General features: G+C 38.4%; 1 protein-coding gene across 3 annotated transcripts in view; it reads left to right on the top strand.

Annotated features, from left to right (window-relative positions):
• LOC102301290 (inactive dipeptidyl peptidase 10) overlaps positions 1 to 15,586 on the top strand; it is a 253,736-nt gene extending 238,150 nt beyond the window's left edge. For all 3 annotated transcript variants that reach the window (XM_005919373.3, XM_014332724.2, XM_005919374.3), the window contains 9 exons: positions 2,825 to 2,923; positions 3,131 to 3,200; positions 4,348 to 4,542; positions 6,680 to 6,734; positions 6,946 to 7,045; positions 8,776 to 8,834; positions 9,507 to 9,579; positions 9,883 to 9,956; positions 12,059 to 15,586. In XM_005919373.3, coding sequence (XP_005919435.1) covers positions 2,825 to 2,923; positions 3,131 to 3,200; positions 4,348 to 4,542; positions 6,680 to 6,734; positions 6,946 to 7,045; positions 8,776 to 8,834; positions 9,507 to 9,579; positions 9,883 to 9,956; positions 12,059 to 12,196 — 863 coding nt within the window. In that variant the 3' untranslated portion in view covers positions 12,197 to 15,586. The remainder of the gene's footprint in view (positions 1 to 2,824; positions 2,924 to 3,130; positions 3,201 to 4,347; positions 4,543 to 6,679; positions 6,735 to 6,945; positions 7,046 to 8,775; positions 8,835 to 9,506; positions 9,580 to 9,882; positions 9,957 to 12,058) is intronic.
• Positions 15,587 to 15,595: the final 9 nt, after the last annotated feature.

Here is a 15,595-nt window from a genome sequence, read left to right as displayed (position 1 = left end):
CACACACACACACACACACACACACACACACACACACACACATTCTCGCACATGCATACATACACATACAAGGGCACAACACACCACAGGGGGTGTTACAATGGGTGGTGCCTATGTAAACTGTAACTGTAGTCAATAAAAGGCTGCAAGGAAGGCTGTTTATTTAAAGTTAGCTAGGAAACAGGTGAGGAGCGTTCAGCTCCAAGAGCCTGGTTCCGACCAGCGTCCCTTGCTAGCAAGTAAAATTGTTCGATTACTGTTCGTCTTGCTTCGTTAATGGTAATAAGTCTCTAAACCAGCGGGGCCTGTGGAAGCGCAGACCCAACAGCAACTCTGGCATGTAGACATGGATGTCCTGCTGATTCTTAGCATCAGAATGGAGAAGAAAAATTACATCAGTAATTTTGAAAGTGACAATGTTGGTGCCAGACGGGTTGGTCTGAGTATTTCAGAAACTGCTGATTGTATAGAAAATTATCAGAAAAAGAGAAAATATCCAGTGAGCATCAGTTCTCTGGATCATAAAGCCTTGTTGATGTCAGAGGTGAAAAAAAAAAGCCCCAGGAAGGCAACAGTAACTCAAATAACTACTTTTTACAACTGAAGTATGCAGAAAAGCATTTTGAACCTTGAAGTAGATGGACTACAATAGCAGAAGACCACACCACATGCCACTCCCATCAGCAAAGAACAAGAAACTGAGGCTACATGGGTTCAGTGCACCCATATTGTGATGACTGCTTCCAGCAGGATAACACAACACGTCTCAAAGCTCAGATGATCTGAAACTGGTTTCTTGAACATGACAATGCATTCCTTGTACTCAAGTGGCCTCAATAGTCACCCGATCTCAAACCAATACAGCATGTGCGGAATGTGGGATGTGTTGGATTGGAAGATTCCCATCATGGATGTACAGCTGACAAATATGCAGCAACTGTGTGATGCCATCATGTCAATATGGACCAGAATTGTTGAGGAATGTCTCCAGCACCTTGTTGAATCTGTGCCACAAAAAATTAAGGCAGGCAAACTACTTCTAACCAGGTGTACCGTGAGATTCAAATATTACTAACCCTTATCTGTTTAAAGTAGGGAAAATCCTAAAATAGAATGAGTCCCATTTAGTAAAAGGTATGATTTCTGGAGAGGGGTCAGCAACCCACATGTCCTGATTTACATCGGTACAGTTCAAGACATTTACTCATTAAAGCCACACCTAAATGCAGAAATAGAGGGAACTAAACATCTTTTCAAGCATTTAAAACTGTAAAAAAAACCTGTAACAGAGTCTCTCTTTTACCTAAAACAACCACAGAAGAAGAGACAAGCCAGCTTTAGCATTTCTTAGGGTCAAGTGCATTTAAATTTTGCATTACAGGTACTCACCAATGCCATTATATCTTTTTAGTTTTTACAATATTTTTTTCTGTCTCTTTTTTCTAAAACAAGTTAGCCCTGAGCAAATTTGCCCTATCTGAACCACCAGATGTGCCCACTGCAGTATCCCATCTTTTCTGGAAATGAAAGCAAATAGTAAAGAGTTTCTGTAAATATCCTCACATGCAGCGTCAGATTCCTATCCTTGCCTGACAGTCGATTTTGTAAGTGGCTGGGTGGGCATTAGGCCAAGGAAATGTAGTTGGTATAAGACCTAAATACAAGCTGACAAGTATTTCCTCTTGAATCTGGTCGTACGTCAGAGCCAGCAGAGCTCACACGACAGTCACACTCAGGAAAATAGTGGTTGGAGACTACGATGCAAACAAAGTGATTGCGAACATGAACACCTATTGAAGGAGGTACAAAAAATGAAGAAGCATGAATGTTGCTCTCAATGTGTGTACACTGCTGAGAAAAGACTGGGAGAGATGCTTTCACTGTGTACTGATCTATGTATACAAATGTAACTAAAAGCCTGAAACACTGGAAACCACTCTGCTCATTGTCAAAGAGTAGGGGTTGAGGGTGCCGCGTGCCCAAAGTCTGGTTGATAAGTTGGTCGTCACAACTACTTGCAATCAGTCTCCGACAGCAAAAAACAATTTACTGCACTCAGTCACCCACCACCAATTTTTCCAGGTTGTAGGCTCTTCCATTGACCACACAGTCAACAAATCCAGATTTCTTTCTTCTATTTTTGGCATGAAAATGGACACACACACTCTTTTTCTCGTTATCCACATGTATGTGTTGTCTCCCAAGGAAAAAAAACAACAACAACAACAAAAAAAAAAAAACAAAAAGAAAAGAAAAAGTTAACAGCTGTGCTGCAGAAAAAGCAATTTGCACAGGGTTATTAGGACAGTGCCTCCATCCACAGCTGGGAACTCAAGGCCTCTGGCGGTTTCATAATGAGACGTCTATTGATTTTGGGTTTTCTATTAGAAATGCTGGATGAATTCCATTTCATTTAGCTGCTGTTCAGATGGCTTGAATGGAAAAATGGCCAAATCAGAGAGTCACTGTTCATTACATGTGGAGAAAATAGTGGGACTCCTGTTTTTGAGGCCAGAAGCTGCTGTGTGTAGAATGCCTTTCAGAAATTGAACTTTTTGAATTTATTTTTCTGTGCTCATCCAAGTTTAATATTGGCTACATTATTGTAGTTATTCAGCTCTCTCTATGAATTTGCCACAAAATAAGACTATTTCAGAAACAATCCCCTAGAATCAGATCTTATTTGTCTGACATACACTTTCCATCTCATCTCATTACATCACAGCCTCAAAAGACAATTCCGTACAGGTCATTTGCATTCAGATTATTGACAGCAATTTTTGCACTCTTTCATCCTTTAAACACATTGCCCTCATCTTTACAGATTACTACATCCTTGAGAACAACTCTTTGCTGAAGGCAGCCTTGAAGTACAAAAGGATCCACCTGACAGACTTCAGAACTGTTCCAATGGAACATTTTGGTGAGGAAGTGAGGGGGTAGGGCTAAATAAGTATATACTTCTGCCTACTCCTTTTCAAACAACTGCATGGAAAGATTTTATGAAATGTTGGTGAATGTATATGTTTGAAATAAAAAAGAACTGAACTGAAGTGTAGGTTTCTGTGGTGTTAGTGTAACTCACTGGTGAACTGCAATACATCAACATTTCTCTCATTTCTTGTTACAGATTTACCTTTGAAGATCTTGTACCCACCAGACTTCTCTGATTCCCGCCACTATGGACTTCTGTTGGTCGTGTATGTATCACATGTGCTTTCTACTATATCTCACAGTCCTTGGTCAAGTAAGAGAGAACAGAAAATGTATGAATATTTAATGCATTAGTTTCCAGTTGTAATCACACTCCTGACCGTAATTTGCATGTAAAGTAACCGGGGTCATGTTAAGTCAATCACAGCGTACCTTTGTGGCAACCTGTGATTCAGTCTTCTTCATATCCATTTGAATAATGAACCAATAAAAGCAAAAATAATCACTGACAGGATGAAGTGTTCTATGCCAGACTGATTGTAAAGAGAACCTATTTTCCTTATTTTCTGTCATGTAAAATGTATATAATAAAACTGAAAGGTTGCACTAAGGTCCAGATGAAGGAAAATAAACACTATTTTTAACTGTTAAACAGCTAAAAATAAGTCAGTGTACCATACCTTTGCACTGGGTCACATGTTGCATTATGAAAAAAGCTATTTCAGTCTTTAGAAGGAATCAGCTTAGAAGTCTTAGAAGTACTTGTCTTAACTCAAAGTAGATTAGACCAACTTCTGAGGTAACTTTTGAAAGTAAAACAAATGAGCAAAATGCTAAACTTGAACAAATTCCTTAATAGTATTTTGATAAATACCGTAAGCCTGTTATTAGGCACTTTCAGTCCAAAGAGTTCTAATGACTCCCTGAAGGTTGCTGCCCACCGAGGAGCAGTGGAACAAGATGAAGGATGTTTGTGGTGCAAGCTGTGCGTTTGTTGTTTGTCACAGGCTTCAGGATGACAACCTAATTGGAAAAGCAGGGTTTCTTCCAGAAAACTGACCAGCCCTAGGATGGTTAGGGTGATTGCAATTAATCTGCACTGGATTAATGTGGCGCTATCTTACCACCAACCACTATAACACTATGATGTCATTGCACACACACAGTGTTTTTTTTACTTGTTTTCTCATTTCCTCCCTACATTGCTTAGCTACATGTTGACAGCCAAGGTAACAAGCAGAGAGTGAAAATTTTGAAATTTGTCTTTCATAATTTTTTCTTTCATTTTTAGACCTCTTTTACTGTGGAAGTTGTATCAGCTCAAAAAGGAATTTCTTCCAGTTACAGAGGTTATATGACCAATGCGGCTTCATGCTGCCTGAAAGTGCCTGATTATGTTTGTTCTCTGTTCAGTGACGGCGCCCCTGGAGGTCAGGCTGTGAGTGACCGTTTCTCCCTCAGCTGGGACTCGGTCCTCGTCAGCTCTGACAACATCATTGTGGCCCGTCTGGACGGCCGGGGCGGCGGCTTCCAGGGTCAAAGGATACTGCACGAAGTTCACCAGAGACTGGGAACTGTTGATGTTCAGGACCAGATTGCAGCAGTGGAGTATGTTATCACATCCATTTTATTTTACTTTTTACTTTTTATTCTTGTACTTTGAGATAAAAAATTCAAAATATGTGCAAATCCCCTGAACAAGAGCTTTGTAACTCAGTTTGGAATTTAAAGCAGAATGCCATCCTCTTTTTATTTGATCTGAATATTTCTGCACTACTGTGTCTAATTAAATTCTTGAAAATGGTTATCAAGTCAAGAATAAAGGAAGAAATCCTTTAAAGAATAAAAGTTCCAGATAAATTCCTTTTGACATAATATAGACTAGACTTAAATTAGAAACCATAGTGTAAACAGTTTCAGATGAAATCATAAGAGGTTCTGGATGTTTCATTATTTGGTTTAGGAGCTGCCAGTTCAGACAGCACATGGATTTAACAGCAGACAATACATACCTTTGTTAAATACTGTAAGATACTGATTTCCTTTGCTGTTATTTCCAAAAAATACCTAAATAACAACAAATTCAGAATGTTTATCTTAATGGATGATCAAAAAATCTATGCAAAAACTGTCACAACTCCCCTGATTAAAAAAAAATATAGATATATATTCAGTTTGTAACCCTTCAGACATATTTAATGATGGATAAAGAATACTTTACTATGCATATTTATAACGCCAAAGTAATTATAAGTAACTTAAAAAGCAAGTGTCAAAATCATATGTTGATCGTTACTCTAATATTTGTATAATACAATTATTACAATTAATTTAAGCCAGTGGTTCTCAAAGTTTTTCATGGTCCATTTCATTAGTTAAAAAACCCCAAAGATTGTTTTCATTCATGAACAGTGAAACAGTTTCAAATACAATTTTGATAAAATGGTGAGCATAACAGGATCAACTAACTTTTTTTGATTTTTCCCAATAAAAATCATATTTACTCAGTAAACTCCATGTTTTTTCCACTGCTTGTTTGTGCTACACCGAAAATTGCTCCCACCAAGTGGAGCAAGATTGTCACTCTTCCAGGAGAGAACCCCACGATACGTCCAAAACAAAAGCTTATTCCCCTCTATGAACAGACACATTGGAACCTTTTGTCTAAGTGATGACTATCAAATTTTCTCAGTGTCATCTTACAGGAATTGATCAATGTTAAAATGAATAAATAAAACAGGTTATAGTTTTTTTTTAATTTAATCATCAAATTCACATGTTGTACACAAACAAAGCACTTTGCTGGTGGGCAAGGCAGTAGTAAGGCAGTAGTTGTTGTTGCTACTGTTTGTACAATAAGTTGCAATAAGTGATCAGTGGACTGTAAAAGTTTATAGACACTCTGCTTAATTTGCATTTTAGAGTCAAAACAGGGAGAGTCAGGCACAGCAAGAATATGGTGCACACTGAGGATGGACTCTAGTCTCTTAGGAGTCGGGGCAGGGTCACCATTAGCATTTTTGCATTTAGCCAGACTCAACATGTAACATTATGATGCTTTTTGATTTGGGTCTTGCGATGTGATCTTTCCTGTGAGTTTGTTGATGGAGAATTATAAAGAAGGTCAAAAGGAGCTGCAATGTCTTTGGGTCTAGAGAAAGCATATGAGAGGGTCGCAAGAGAGGAAGTGTTGTATGAGGAACACAGGAGTGGCAGAGGTGGTGAAAGACATGTATGAGGACAATGAGACAATGGTGAGGTGTGTAAAAGTTACAGGGTGGGATTGTATCAGATATTAGCTCTGAGCTGCTTCTTGTTTGCGCAGTGATGTTGTACAGGTCGACTATGATCCTTGCAGATGACATAGTGGAGTGAGTGGAGTGAGGGTCAGGGGTGATTTGTGATTTTTGATTTTTGATTCTGTTTTAATATCAGTTTCATATCAGACTTTACACATATACAGTTGATTTTTTTAACCTTCTTTAGGCAGCAGGAGAACTCTCCGGATTTAAAATCATTTGCTTTACTCTTGTGCTCAAATTGATGGTGCAGTCATATCGTCTCATGCATGTTTATGAAGACAGGAGATGTATCCAAGAATAAAATCATTAGAACTCACTGAAGTTTCTGCGATTTTTCAGGTGTTTTTTTTTTTTATATTTATTGATATCCAATTCTTGGTTCCTCCCATGCAACCACATTTAAGAAGTTCTGTAGGTCATATAGCATGTGTGTGTTTTTCCAGTTACATGATGAAGTTTCCATACATTGACCGGACAAGGATAGCAGTGTTTGGAAAGGTGAGCCTCCTTTTTTTCCTCCATTTTTCTACTTTTAATTTGCGACCATCTAAATTGTATTCTTACTTCCATTGCTGAAATTATTAAGTGCCAAGAAGTTACTTAGTAAAATTTCTACTGAGTGACTCCAGAGATTGAATCCAAGTTCATTTTTACACTCGATGGATTTCAGCAATTAGAGATGAATAAATGTTTGTGTTTGCTCACTTAGGGATATGGAGCCTACATAACATTAATGATGCTGAAGTCTACTGACAGCCTGTTTAAATGTGCGTGTGCAATGTCACCAGTGACCGACTGGAAACTCTATGGTGAGTAAAACATCTCTCAAAAGAGGTTAATTCACATTAAAGATACATTTTACAAGCTGCAAAGCAAATGTAAGTAAAGATCAGTAAAACTGCTGTGGTGGACTTTCCTGTGGATTTCATACATTGTGGAATTTCAGACCATTGTGTTGGTCCACAACAATAAATATATAATATATATAGGCAGCATTATGTACCACACCAGTTTTATTTGGCTTGAATATTCTAGCTACTAATGTACACAGAATATACTTTATTTCTCTATACTGTAACACAGTACTATTGAACATGTTCTGGTTCTGCATTTTTGTTTTTTTAAGTGATATTCTTTTTATCTTTATACTTTTTAGTGTCCCCAGTGTTTCATTGTTGTTGTTTTCCCATGTTTTCCCTCTGGGTTAGCTCCCTCGTCTTCCTTGTTTCTGCTTCTTGTTTCGCTTTGGGAATTGTTCTTCCTTGCATGTCAAATAAGTCCTAGCTTCATGGGTACATTTGAATAGTCTGCTTTGGTTAGGAAGGTTTCATTCTGGCACTCATAACAACTGTTTGAATTCTTCAGATACTAAGCAAGAGGAGAGGAGATAATATCATCCTACAATTTATAGCGATGCAATATCCAACCATTCCTTAAAAGATCAGCATAGTTGCAAAAGTGGTGGAGCATATTGTCCGTTTCATACCCTAACCTGCTGATATGTATTTTGAATTTTTAATCATTAAACCCCAAGGTTAGAACATTAAAATGCTGTCATGAAGTGCTTGCTGTCCAGGTGTTGTCTTTCATGAAGAACAGATTTATCCCTAGTGTGGTTGGACTCTCTCCACAATGAGTTTCTCTTTCTCTTAGTCTTTATCACTTTATCACTCCTCCTTGGTCTCATTAAGTGTTTCTCATGAAGGCCAAGGAAAAATGGCAAGGAAAGTAGAGATGCAGTAATATTTTGTCTCTGTCTTCCCTCTAATTCCCTGATTGTTTTCACCTGTGTCTTGTCTCCTGCTTTTTCTTATTTCCGTGCTTTGTGATTGTACTCCCCTTGTTGTCATTTGCACTGTGTGAGCTCCCAACTTTAACAGCTCCTATGAGTTTACCAGAATAGAGCATTTTTAGACAATCATGAAACAGTTGGTCCTGATTTATCATCACCATATTGCATCATCATCTTTATTCATTAAAACCTCAGTATATTTTCCCAAACATGAATTATGCATCTCATGTGTAACAATTTAGACTCATGTCTACACCCAAAAGCAAAACTTAATTCTCCATATTGAGCAATGCTCAATATGTCAATGACAGCCAAAAACTAATCTGTATTTCTAACTGTCAGAAGCAAATGAAAAAGACATAGCTCATGTCTGCAACATCTGATGATTAACGGGCAGTTCAACCAATTAAAGTACACAGCAAAGTGACAAAGTAAACCTAGATCATTTATTAATAAACTGAATAAATGTAAACTTTATTCTTCTCCTTTAGCCTCTCACTAAAAATGACCTGTTTATTTCTGAAATCTGAGTGTGAGATGAATCTGACCACTGTAAACATTGTCCTCTGCAGCACTGAGATGACACAGATGACTTTTTCACCACCACAAGCTGCTTTCCTTTTTACTAAAAGTATTTAATTTGGACCCTGAATAACAGGATCTCCACTTTGTGCAGGTACTTAGCTGCAGCTGAAGCACTGTGTGCTAGTGGCACTGTTAAGATTGTCTCACTTCTCATTTGCACAGCGTCAGCGTTCTCTGAACGATACCTCGGCATGCCATTACGGGATGACAGCAGATATCAGGTGCGTGTTTACTGCTTCCACGAGCATGTTTCCTGTTGATCTTTGAAAACGTTAACATCAATAACACACCTACAGTTAAGCTCCTGCAGTTACTGAAAGCAGCTGCTATCAAAGTCAGAGGCAGCGATGCTTTGCTTTACTTTTTCTTTTTTTCTTTTTTAATGCTCTGTAGGATTTTGTCACTCATCTGTCTTTGGTTACTCTGAACTCCGGTGTGTCAGATCACATGCCGAAGTTTGGGGGGTTTTTTTCAGCCGCAGCGAGACTGTCGCTCTCAGGCCTCTTGATGTTCAGCTATCAGATGTACTTTCCTCCCAGTGTGATAGGAAGGAGGCAGTGAAGAAGAACAAAACACTTTTTTGCACAAGCTCAAACAACAAATCTGACCCTGACAAGTAATTCACGGCTTCTGCTGTACCACACCTTACATTTTCCTCATAATTTATGCAATCTGTGATATTTCAAGAACAGAAAATAATATCTGTGGGAGATGCCTTATCACTTAAAGATCTCGAATTAATTTGAATGACTCTGTCGGTGTGTGTCTGTATGTAGAATGTAATTTAGTACAGTGCCATTCATTTGATCACATTCTGCATCTTTTTTTATTTTCATTTCTCAATGCCAGTTAGCATATCTATCAATTAATTATCTCCCCACTCTTTCTCACAGTTTTCCAGTGTGCTGCAGAATGTTCAAGCTCTTAGGGAACAGACACTGATGCTGGTGCATGGCACAGCAGATGGTAAGAAGCAAAATAAATCGTAGATAAAAATGAAAATACGCTATCTGTGGTGCATCACTGCTGAGCACAAAGAGGCATGCAATCCTGGAAGGTAATGAGGCAAATGCTTTTTAATCAAAAGATAAATGGAAAAGTGGGTTATCTAAATTGATGCTGGGATTTCCAGAGGAAAACATTCCCCGATTAACCATGCATGTCGGATTTGTTGAGGCATTTCCATTCTCCCAGAATCTGATTGTCTGTTTTTTTCCCAGTTAGGATTCAGGCTGAATCTTGCTGACATTTTTCTCTTTTTACTCCCAGCCAATATCCACTTCCAGCACACTGCTGAGCTCGTCAAGAACCTTGTGAAAGTTGGAGCAAACTACTCAATGCAGGTGTGTAACCCAGAGATGTCATCACTAGGTTTTTAGAGTGCATTTGGTAGAAAACAATGACCTATGGCAATGATAAATGGCTCAACTGTTACACAGTGTCAAAATAAAATAAATACATTTTTAAATAAAAGATTTTCCATATTAGTTTTTTTTTTTTTACAGAATATTTTTCAGTATTCTTTGGCCACACCTTGATTTTAACCATTTAATATTCACGGAAGCTTCCTTATTAAAAAAAAATTTAATTAATTAAGTAAATTTTCATTTCTTTTTTACTTTGATCCTATCTGTTCTAAATATATATTTTGTATAGCTTCCCTCACACTGACATTTCTTTGGGTATCACATATAAGCTATAAAAATGCAAGTTGATGCAAATAAATAAAGTAGAAAATCTACAGTTTGATCGCATCTTGATTACTTAATTTAAAATCCCCTGTGGTAGTGTACCAAAGCACAACTGCAAAAATGGTGTCTTTGTTCAATGAATTATGAACTATGAATTTTAACGAAACTTCCTGTTTATGCTGTGTTAAAAAAGAAAGTATAACAGGAGCGTGTTGATCTCATAGCTCTGGCATGATTAGTGTTAGGCAGAGTATCTTATAGTTGTCGCCTGACTAGAATAACGTGTGGTGAAGTTATGCATCCTAAATATAGCACCTGCTCATTATGTAAGGTTTTCTTTAAAAGAAGCAGTAAAGATAACTTAGAGATACAGTCCAAGCTGTTGTCTTTTCTAAATGCACGACCAGCTTGTTCTGATTCCCAGGAAACTGTGATAAACGTGTGTTGTTCTTTCAAAGTCACTGACATGTCTCAGTTATGCAAAAGCTTCCCTTCGGTGGTGGGTTAGTAAGATTGGGTTATAAGTTCCAAGTATAGATTCCAAACAGGAGGTAAACCTTGTGGCTAAGAAACCTGTGATTTATGCTACTGTCGCTTTTTCAGCCTCCTAATGTGGCCTTGGTAGGTCTCTAAAATGTGACCTTTATCTCTCAGCTGCCTATATTGCAGTTGGTGCTGCATTAGAGATACAGCATTAAAAGCAACCTTGTTTTTACTGATGAGGCACTAACAAAATGGCATTTTATGATGCTTCTTGACAAGAACGCATGTGTGTGAAAGAAACAAAATATGACAAGGGTTCACACTGAGAGCATTGAAGTTACATGGTGTATGTTTTAACCATTGCATTACTAGAAATCCCCTAAGTTGCAAGATTACGTCAAGGATTTTTTCAACGTGCTCTGATCCCATTCTTTTAGATGCTAATGGTGTTGCAGAAACACCAGTGGCTGTGGTGCACTGACGGCAAGATGTCCGTGCCGCCAGTGCACCACAGCAATACTGAATGCTGAGAGACAATAATTGTCTTACAAGAGTCCATACGGAGGTTGGTAAAGTGGAAGGTAGATGACCATAATTTAATTCAGACCTTTGTGTTTTGTGTTGTTTTTTTACTTTTTCTCTCAGTTGCTGCATAGTTTTAGGCTTTGATTGGGAGGGGTTAAAGTATTCCACTTTATGAAATTAACTCTACTCTGCTATTAATTTTGGCACTTTGTTTAAATGTGATGCAAAATAGGAGGTAATCCCACCTCACTCTGCCCAGAAGCCAGGCTATACAGCAGAAGACGCAGCTGTGGGATTCTAATGGAATAGACAATGATTATATATCACTGCACAAGTCAATGAAATAAAATGTTTGAGTAACAGTACACTTTGAGCAAGAGCAAGTTGTGTTTCTGGCCACCCAGTGAATCGAAGTGCAGATTATGTCAAATGTTATTTTTCTCTTTTAGCACTGTTTTCATTTTTCCTCCACAAAACAGCTGCCCTTTTAGCTGCTAAATACCCCTATATATTAACCAGAAAGTCAATAACTTTGTCTTACTTCTGTTTGGTGCAAAGGAACTAGTCTGTACTGTGTTTTCAAAGCTTTTTAGTTTAGTCCCACTAATAGAAGCAAAGAACATGAGAGGAATGAGAGTGAACAAAAACAATAAGCTAAAAGACACAAAAAAGACTCCACAAACCTGAGATGGTTGTGTGCAATCAAAGTACCCTGAAAGCTGTTTTCCATGTCTTTTACCCACCAGATCTACCCAGATGAGGGACACTTCCTGTCTCAGCAGAGTCGTCAGCACCTCTACACCACACTGACCAGTTTCTACAGGGAGTGTCTGAAGGAGGAGTTGCTACCACTACCCGATGAAGAGGAGGAAGAAGAGGAGTAGGAATGTGTCTTTGGGAGTCAGACCTTTGGCAGAGCTTGAAAAATTTTGCTGATATCCGTCAAGGCCTTTCGTGTTTGGACCAAGTGTTTAGCCAGAAAAGGACACTGGGGTAGAGCTGCTGATGCTCCCAAAGTGTGTATGTGTGTGTGCGTGCGTATGTGTGTGTGTATGAGCACTCCTGTGTGTGTGTCTGTGTATGTGTAAATGTGATGAAAAAGATAGCTAAAGGACACAACAAGTGACACTCGCATTGCCGGGACTTGAGGCGCGAACTGTCGTCTAGCATAGAGTCATTTCAGTTTTGGGACGCTCAGTTTCTCGGCAAAGCACACTGAAGATCTGCTGCAGGTTCTCCGAGCTGCAGTCATTCACACTTAACCAAGTGCATGGTTCTTTTTCCCCCCTTCGCCTTTCAGCTTCACTCATTCTTGCCATGTCAGTCTCCTTTGTGGTACTGCGACACTTTGGAAGACAAGAACACCGATATACACCTTTGATCTCACTTCTCTTTTGGTTGTTGTATCGTTGCACAAGGAAATGCTCCAGTCATCTGCAAAAATGTTTAGTCACGCAAGTTCACTACAACCTGAGCAGATCCTGAATAAGTGCAATTTCCTGCTGAAACCCTCTGCCATCGCCCACCCTGAATGGAAACAGTGTTTAGAGGTCACACTTTATTGTACAGCAGTCTTGTGTAGACATGTACAATGCCTTATGAGGTTCAACATACTGTAATATTACTTGCTGGCAGTGGTAGTCATCCATTAGCAGTGTCATGTTAACCTATGTCAACTCAGGTCCTCGAGACACGGTGTTGCAGTCAGTTTAGAAACTCTTAAGTTTGGGATGAAGATAACAGGTTTATAGGCCATATAGTAATTTCAGTTTCAGGCCACACTGAAAAAGCTCTCCATCTTAATATGTGATTTGAACCCTTAAATCAAATTGCACAAGTTTAAAAAGGTGTGAGATCATTTTCCAGTGCATCTCCACCAGAGTAAAGAACCATTTCACGTATTTTTGGACACTAAAAGACATTCAAAAAAAGAACTAAGATGGGGAATTTTACAGTGTCAGTAAGGTGTTTGCATGTCTACAGGGAATGTGTCAAGTGTTGCCACATTTTGTACAGTACAATACAGCAGAGTGTGTACATAAATATATTTTTAAGATGTCAGATCTCATAGAAAGTTTAGTCTATGGGGATGGATTGATTTGACCTGGACGTCTTGTACTTTCATTTCTTTTCTGTTTTCTTTCAAGCTGTTGATTTTCTTCTTAGGATGGATTTTGTAATGCTTGTTCTTGTTCTTTTTGCTGTTTTAAAAGGGAAGGGTTGAGGGTTGAGGTTTTGGGGTTATTGTGATTGTCCTCTAGTGATGATTATAAATAATAAATAATAATAATAAAAAATGTAAAAAAAAAAAAATTAAAAAAAAACTAAACAAAAAAAAACAAACATTTGATTTATTCTGGTGGATTGAACACAAATAACAGAGAACCAAATCGGCTGCATTTGTTTGCAGGACTGAGCAATTCAATCTAAAGTTTCATTTGTTTGTTACCTTGGCAGTCACATTAAAGAGACCCAGTCATCTGTCATGGCCATGGGCTACCTGCATTAATGATTTAGCAGGCAAGATCTTCTTATTTAAAGTCAAACATACTTGCATCAACACTGCATGTCTGTGTGCATTAATCACTGCCTGCACTTACAAGCCTGAATGACCAAGCAGATGTTAATTCTTAAATTTGTAGTAGCCAGCAAAATGTGTAACAGCTATGGTGGTTCAGAGCTCAAAACAAACATTATTGGTCGTTTTTTAAGGAGGAATGCATCAACATGGCAACCTAGCCAGATGGAAGATGTTGTGAAAAGGTCTATTTTAACACCAACAGTGATCAGTAGGTGTTTAATTTCTCCACGTGTCTCTGTGGATTCTCTCTGGGAAATCATGCTTTCTCCCACAGTCCAAACACATGCTCATTAGGTTAACTGGTGATGATAAATTGACTGTAGGTGTAAGTGCGATGGACTGGTAACCTGTCCAGGGTGTAGCATGCTTCTTGGCCTATGGCACCTGGGATATGCTTCAGCTCCCAAATTGGAGAAGCATTTAAGAACAGTGCTTGGTTGCGTGGAACTACAAAGCAACAAGCCAGTGTTTTTCAAGTGCCATTCCAAAGCCCAGATAAATCGGGAAGGTTGGATCAGGAAGGGCATTCAACATAAAGTATTTGCCAAATCAAGAATACAGATCACAAAGATCAGTCAAGGCTTTAATTTTATTTATGTAGGACGAAATCACAACAACATTCCACAAGGCGCCTTGTATTTTAAGGTAAATACCCTACAATGATATAGAGAAAAACCCAAACAGCAAACAACCCTCCCTCTGAGCAAGGACTTGGCGACAGTGGCAAGGAAAAACTTCCTGTTTAAAGACACAGGATGGGGTGAGGGTGTGTTCAAAGGAAGTGAGAGAAGACATGCAGAGGGTTAGTTTGAGCATTTTTAGCATTTGGCTTGAACACCACCAAAGTCTAGGCCTCACCCTAAAAGAGTAACAGAAGTTAAACATATACTGTGTAGAGGATGAAAAAAAACCTTTTATACACATTCACACAACAAGTACCCACTTTTAAACATCTGCAAACAAACAATAACACTGCTCTTATCAGTCTGAATGTTACTCTCCTTAAACATTTTTTAACTTGAGAAAACAATGTGATCACAACATCAGTTTAATAACTGCAGCACATTTCCACCACATAATATGATGTTTTAAAAGTTCCCAATGATGATCAAAGTGCATTTTACTTGAATTCCCTTTCCTTACTAGTAATACTTTGAGAGGTGTGCTTATTTGCTTAACATTGCCTTGTTGTCATTCAGTATTGGTCTCATATCTAAACGTCTCAGCTGATGTTTAGATGTATCGCTGGGAAGCATTGTTATGGATTCTCATTGGATGCGGCTAATTGGTAAATTTGCAGAACTGGTGCTTCTAATTAACATATCTTTTCGTAAGCACCACTCTTCTTTTCTAAAGGCAATACTCAGAGAGCCAATCCCACCACATTTCTTGAAAATGTTCAGATTTTTTGACCTTCATGTCTTAAAGTGATGCTGGATTCATGTTTTTCCTTACTTAGTTGAATGGTTTAGCAGTGCTATGTTAGTACAGCAACTGACACTATGTCAGCATAATATAACTGATGATAATACAACTTATAAAAGCTGGAAAAAAAAACTTGAACTATTATGGAGATTCCCTACTCATCAGCTTTTAATCTGCATGTCATTTGCTATGCTTAGCACATCCTGACAGCTCTGTATGAGCCCCAGCTGCAAAATTGCCATTGATCCAGTCATATCACTCTGTATCGCTGAAGCAA

This window comes from Haplochromis burtoni, unplaced genomic scaffold (assembly GCF_018398535.1).
Source record: "Haplochromis burtoni strain Fernald_Lab_line unplaced genomic scaffold, NCSU_Asbu1 Contig_20, whole genome shotgun sequence".
Classification (NCBI taxonomy): domain Eukaryota; kingdom Metazoa; phylum Chordata; class Actinopteri; order Cichliformes; family Cichlidae; genus Haplochromis; species Haplochromis burtoni.
The sequence above is the reverse complement of the archived record's forward strand: the minus strand, read 5'-3'. Positions and strand labels throughout refer to the sequence as shown.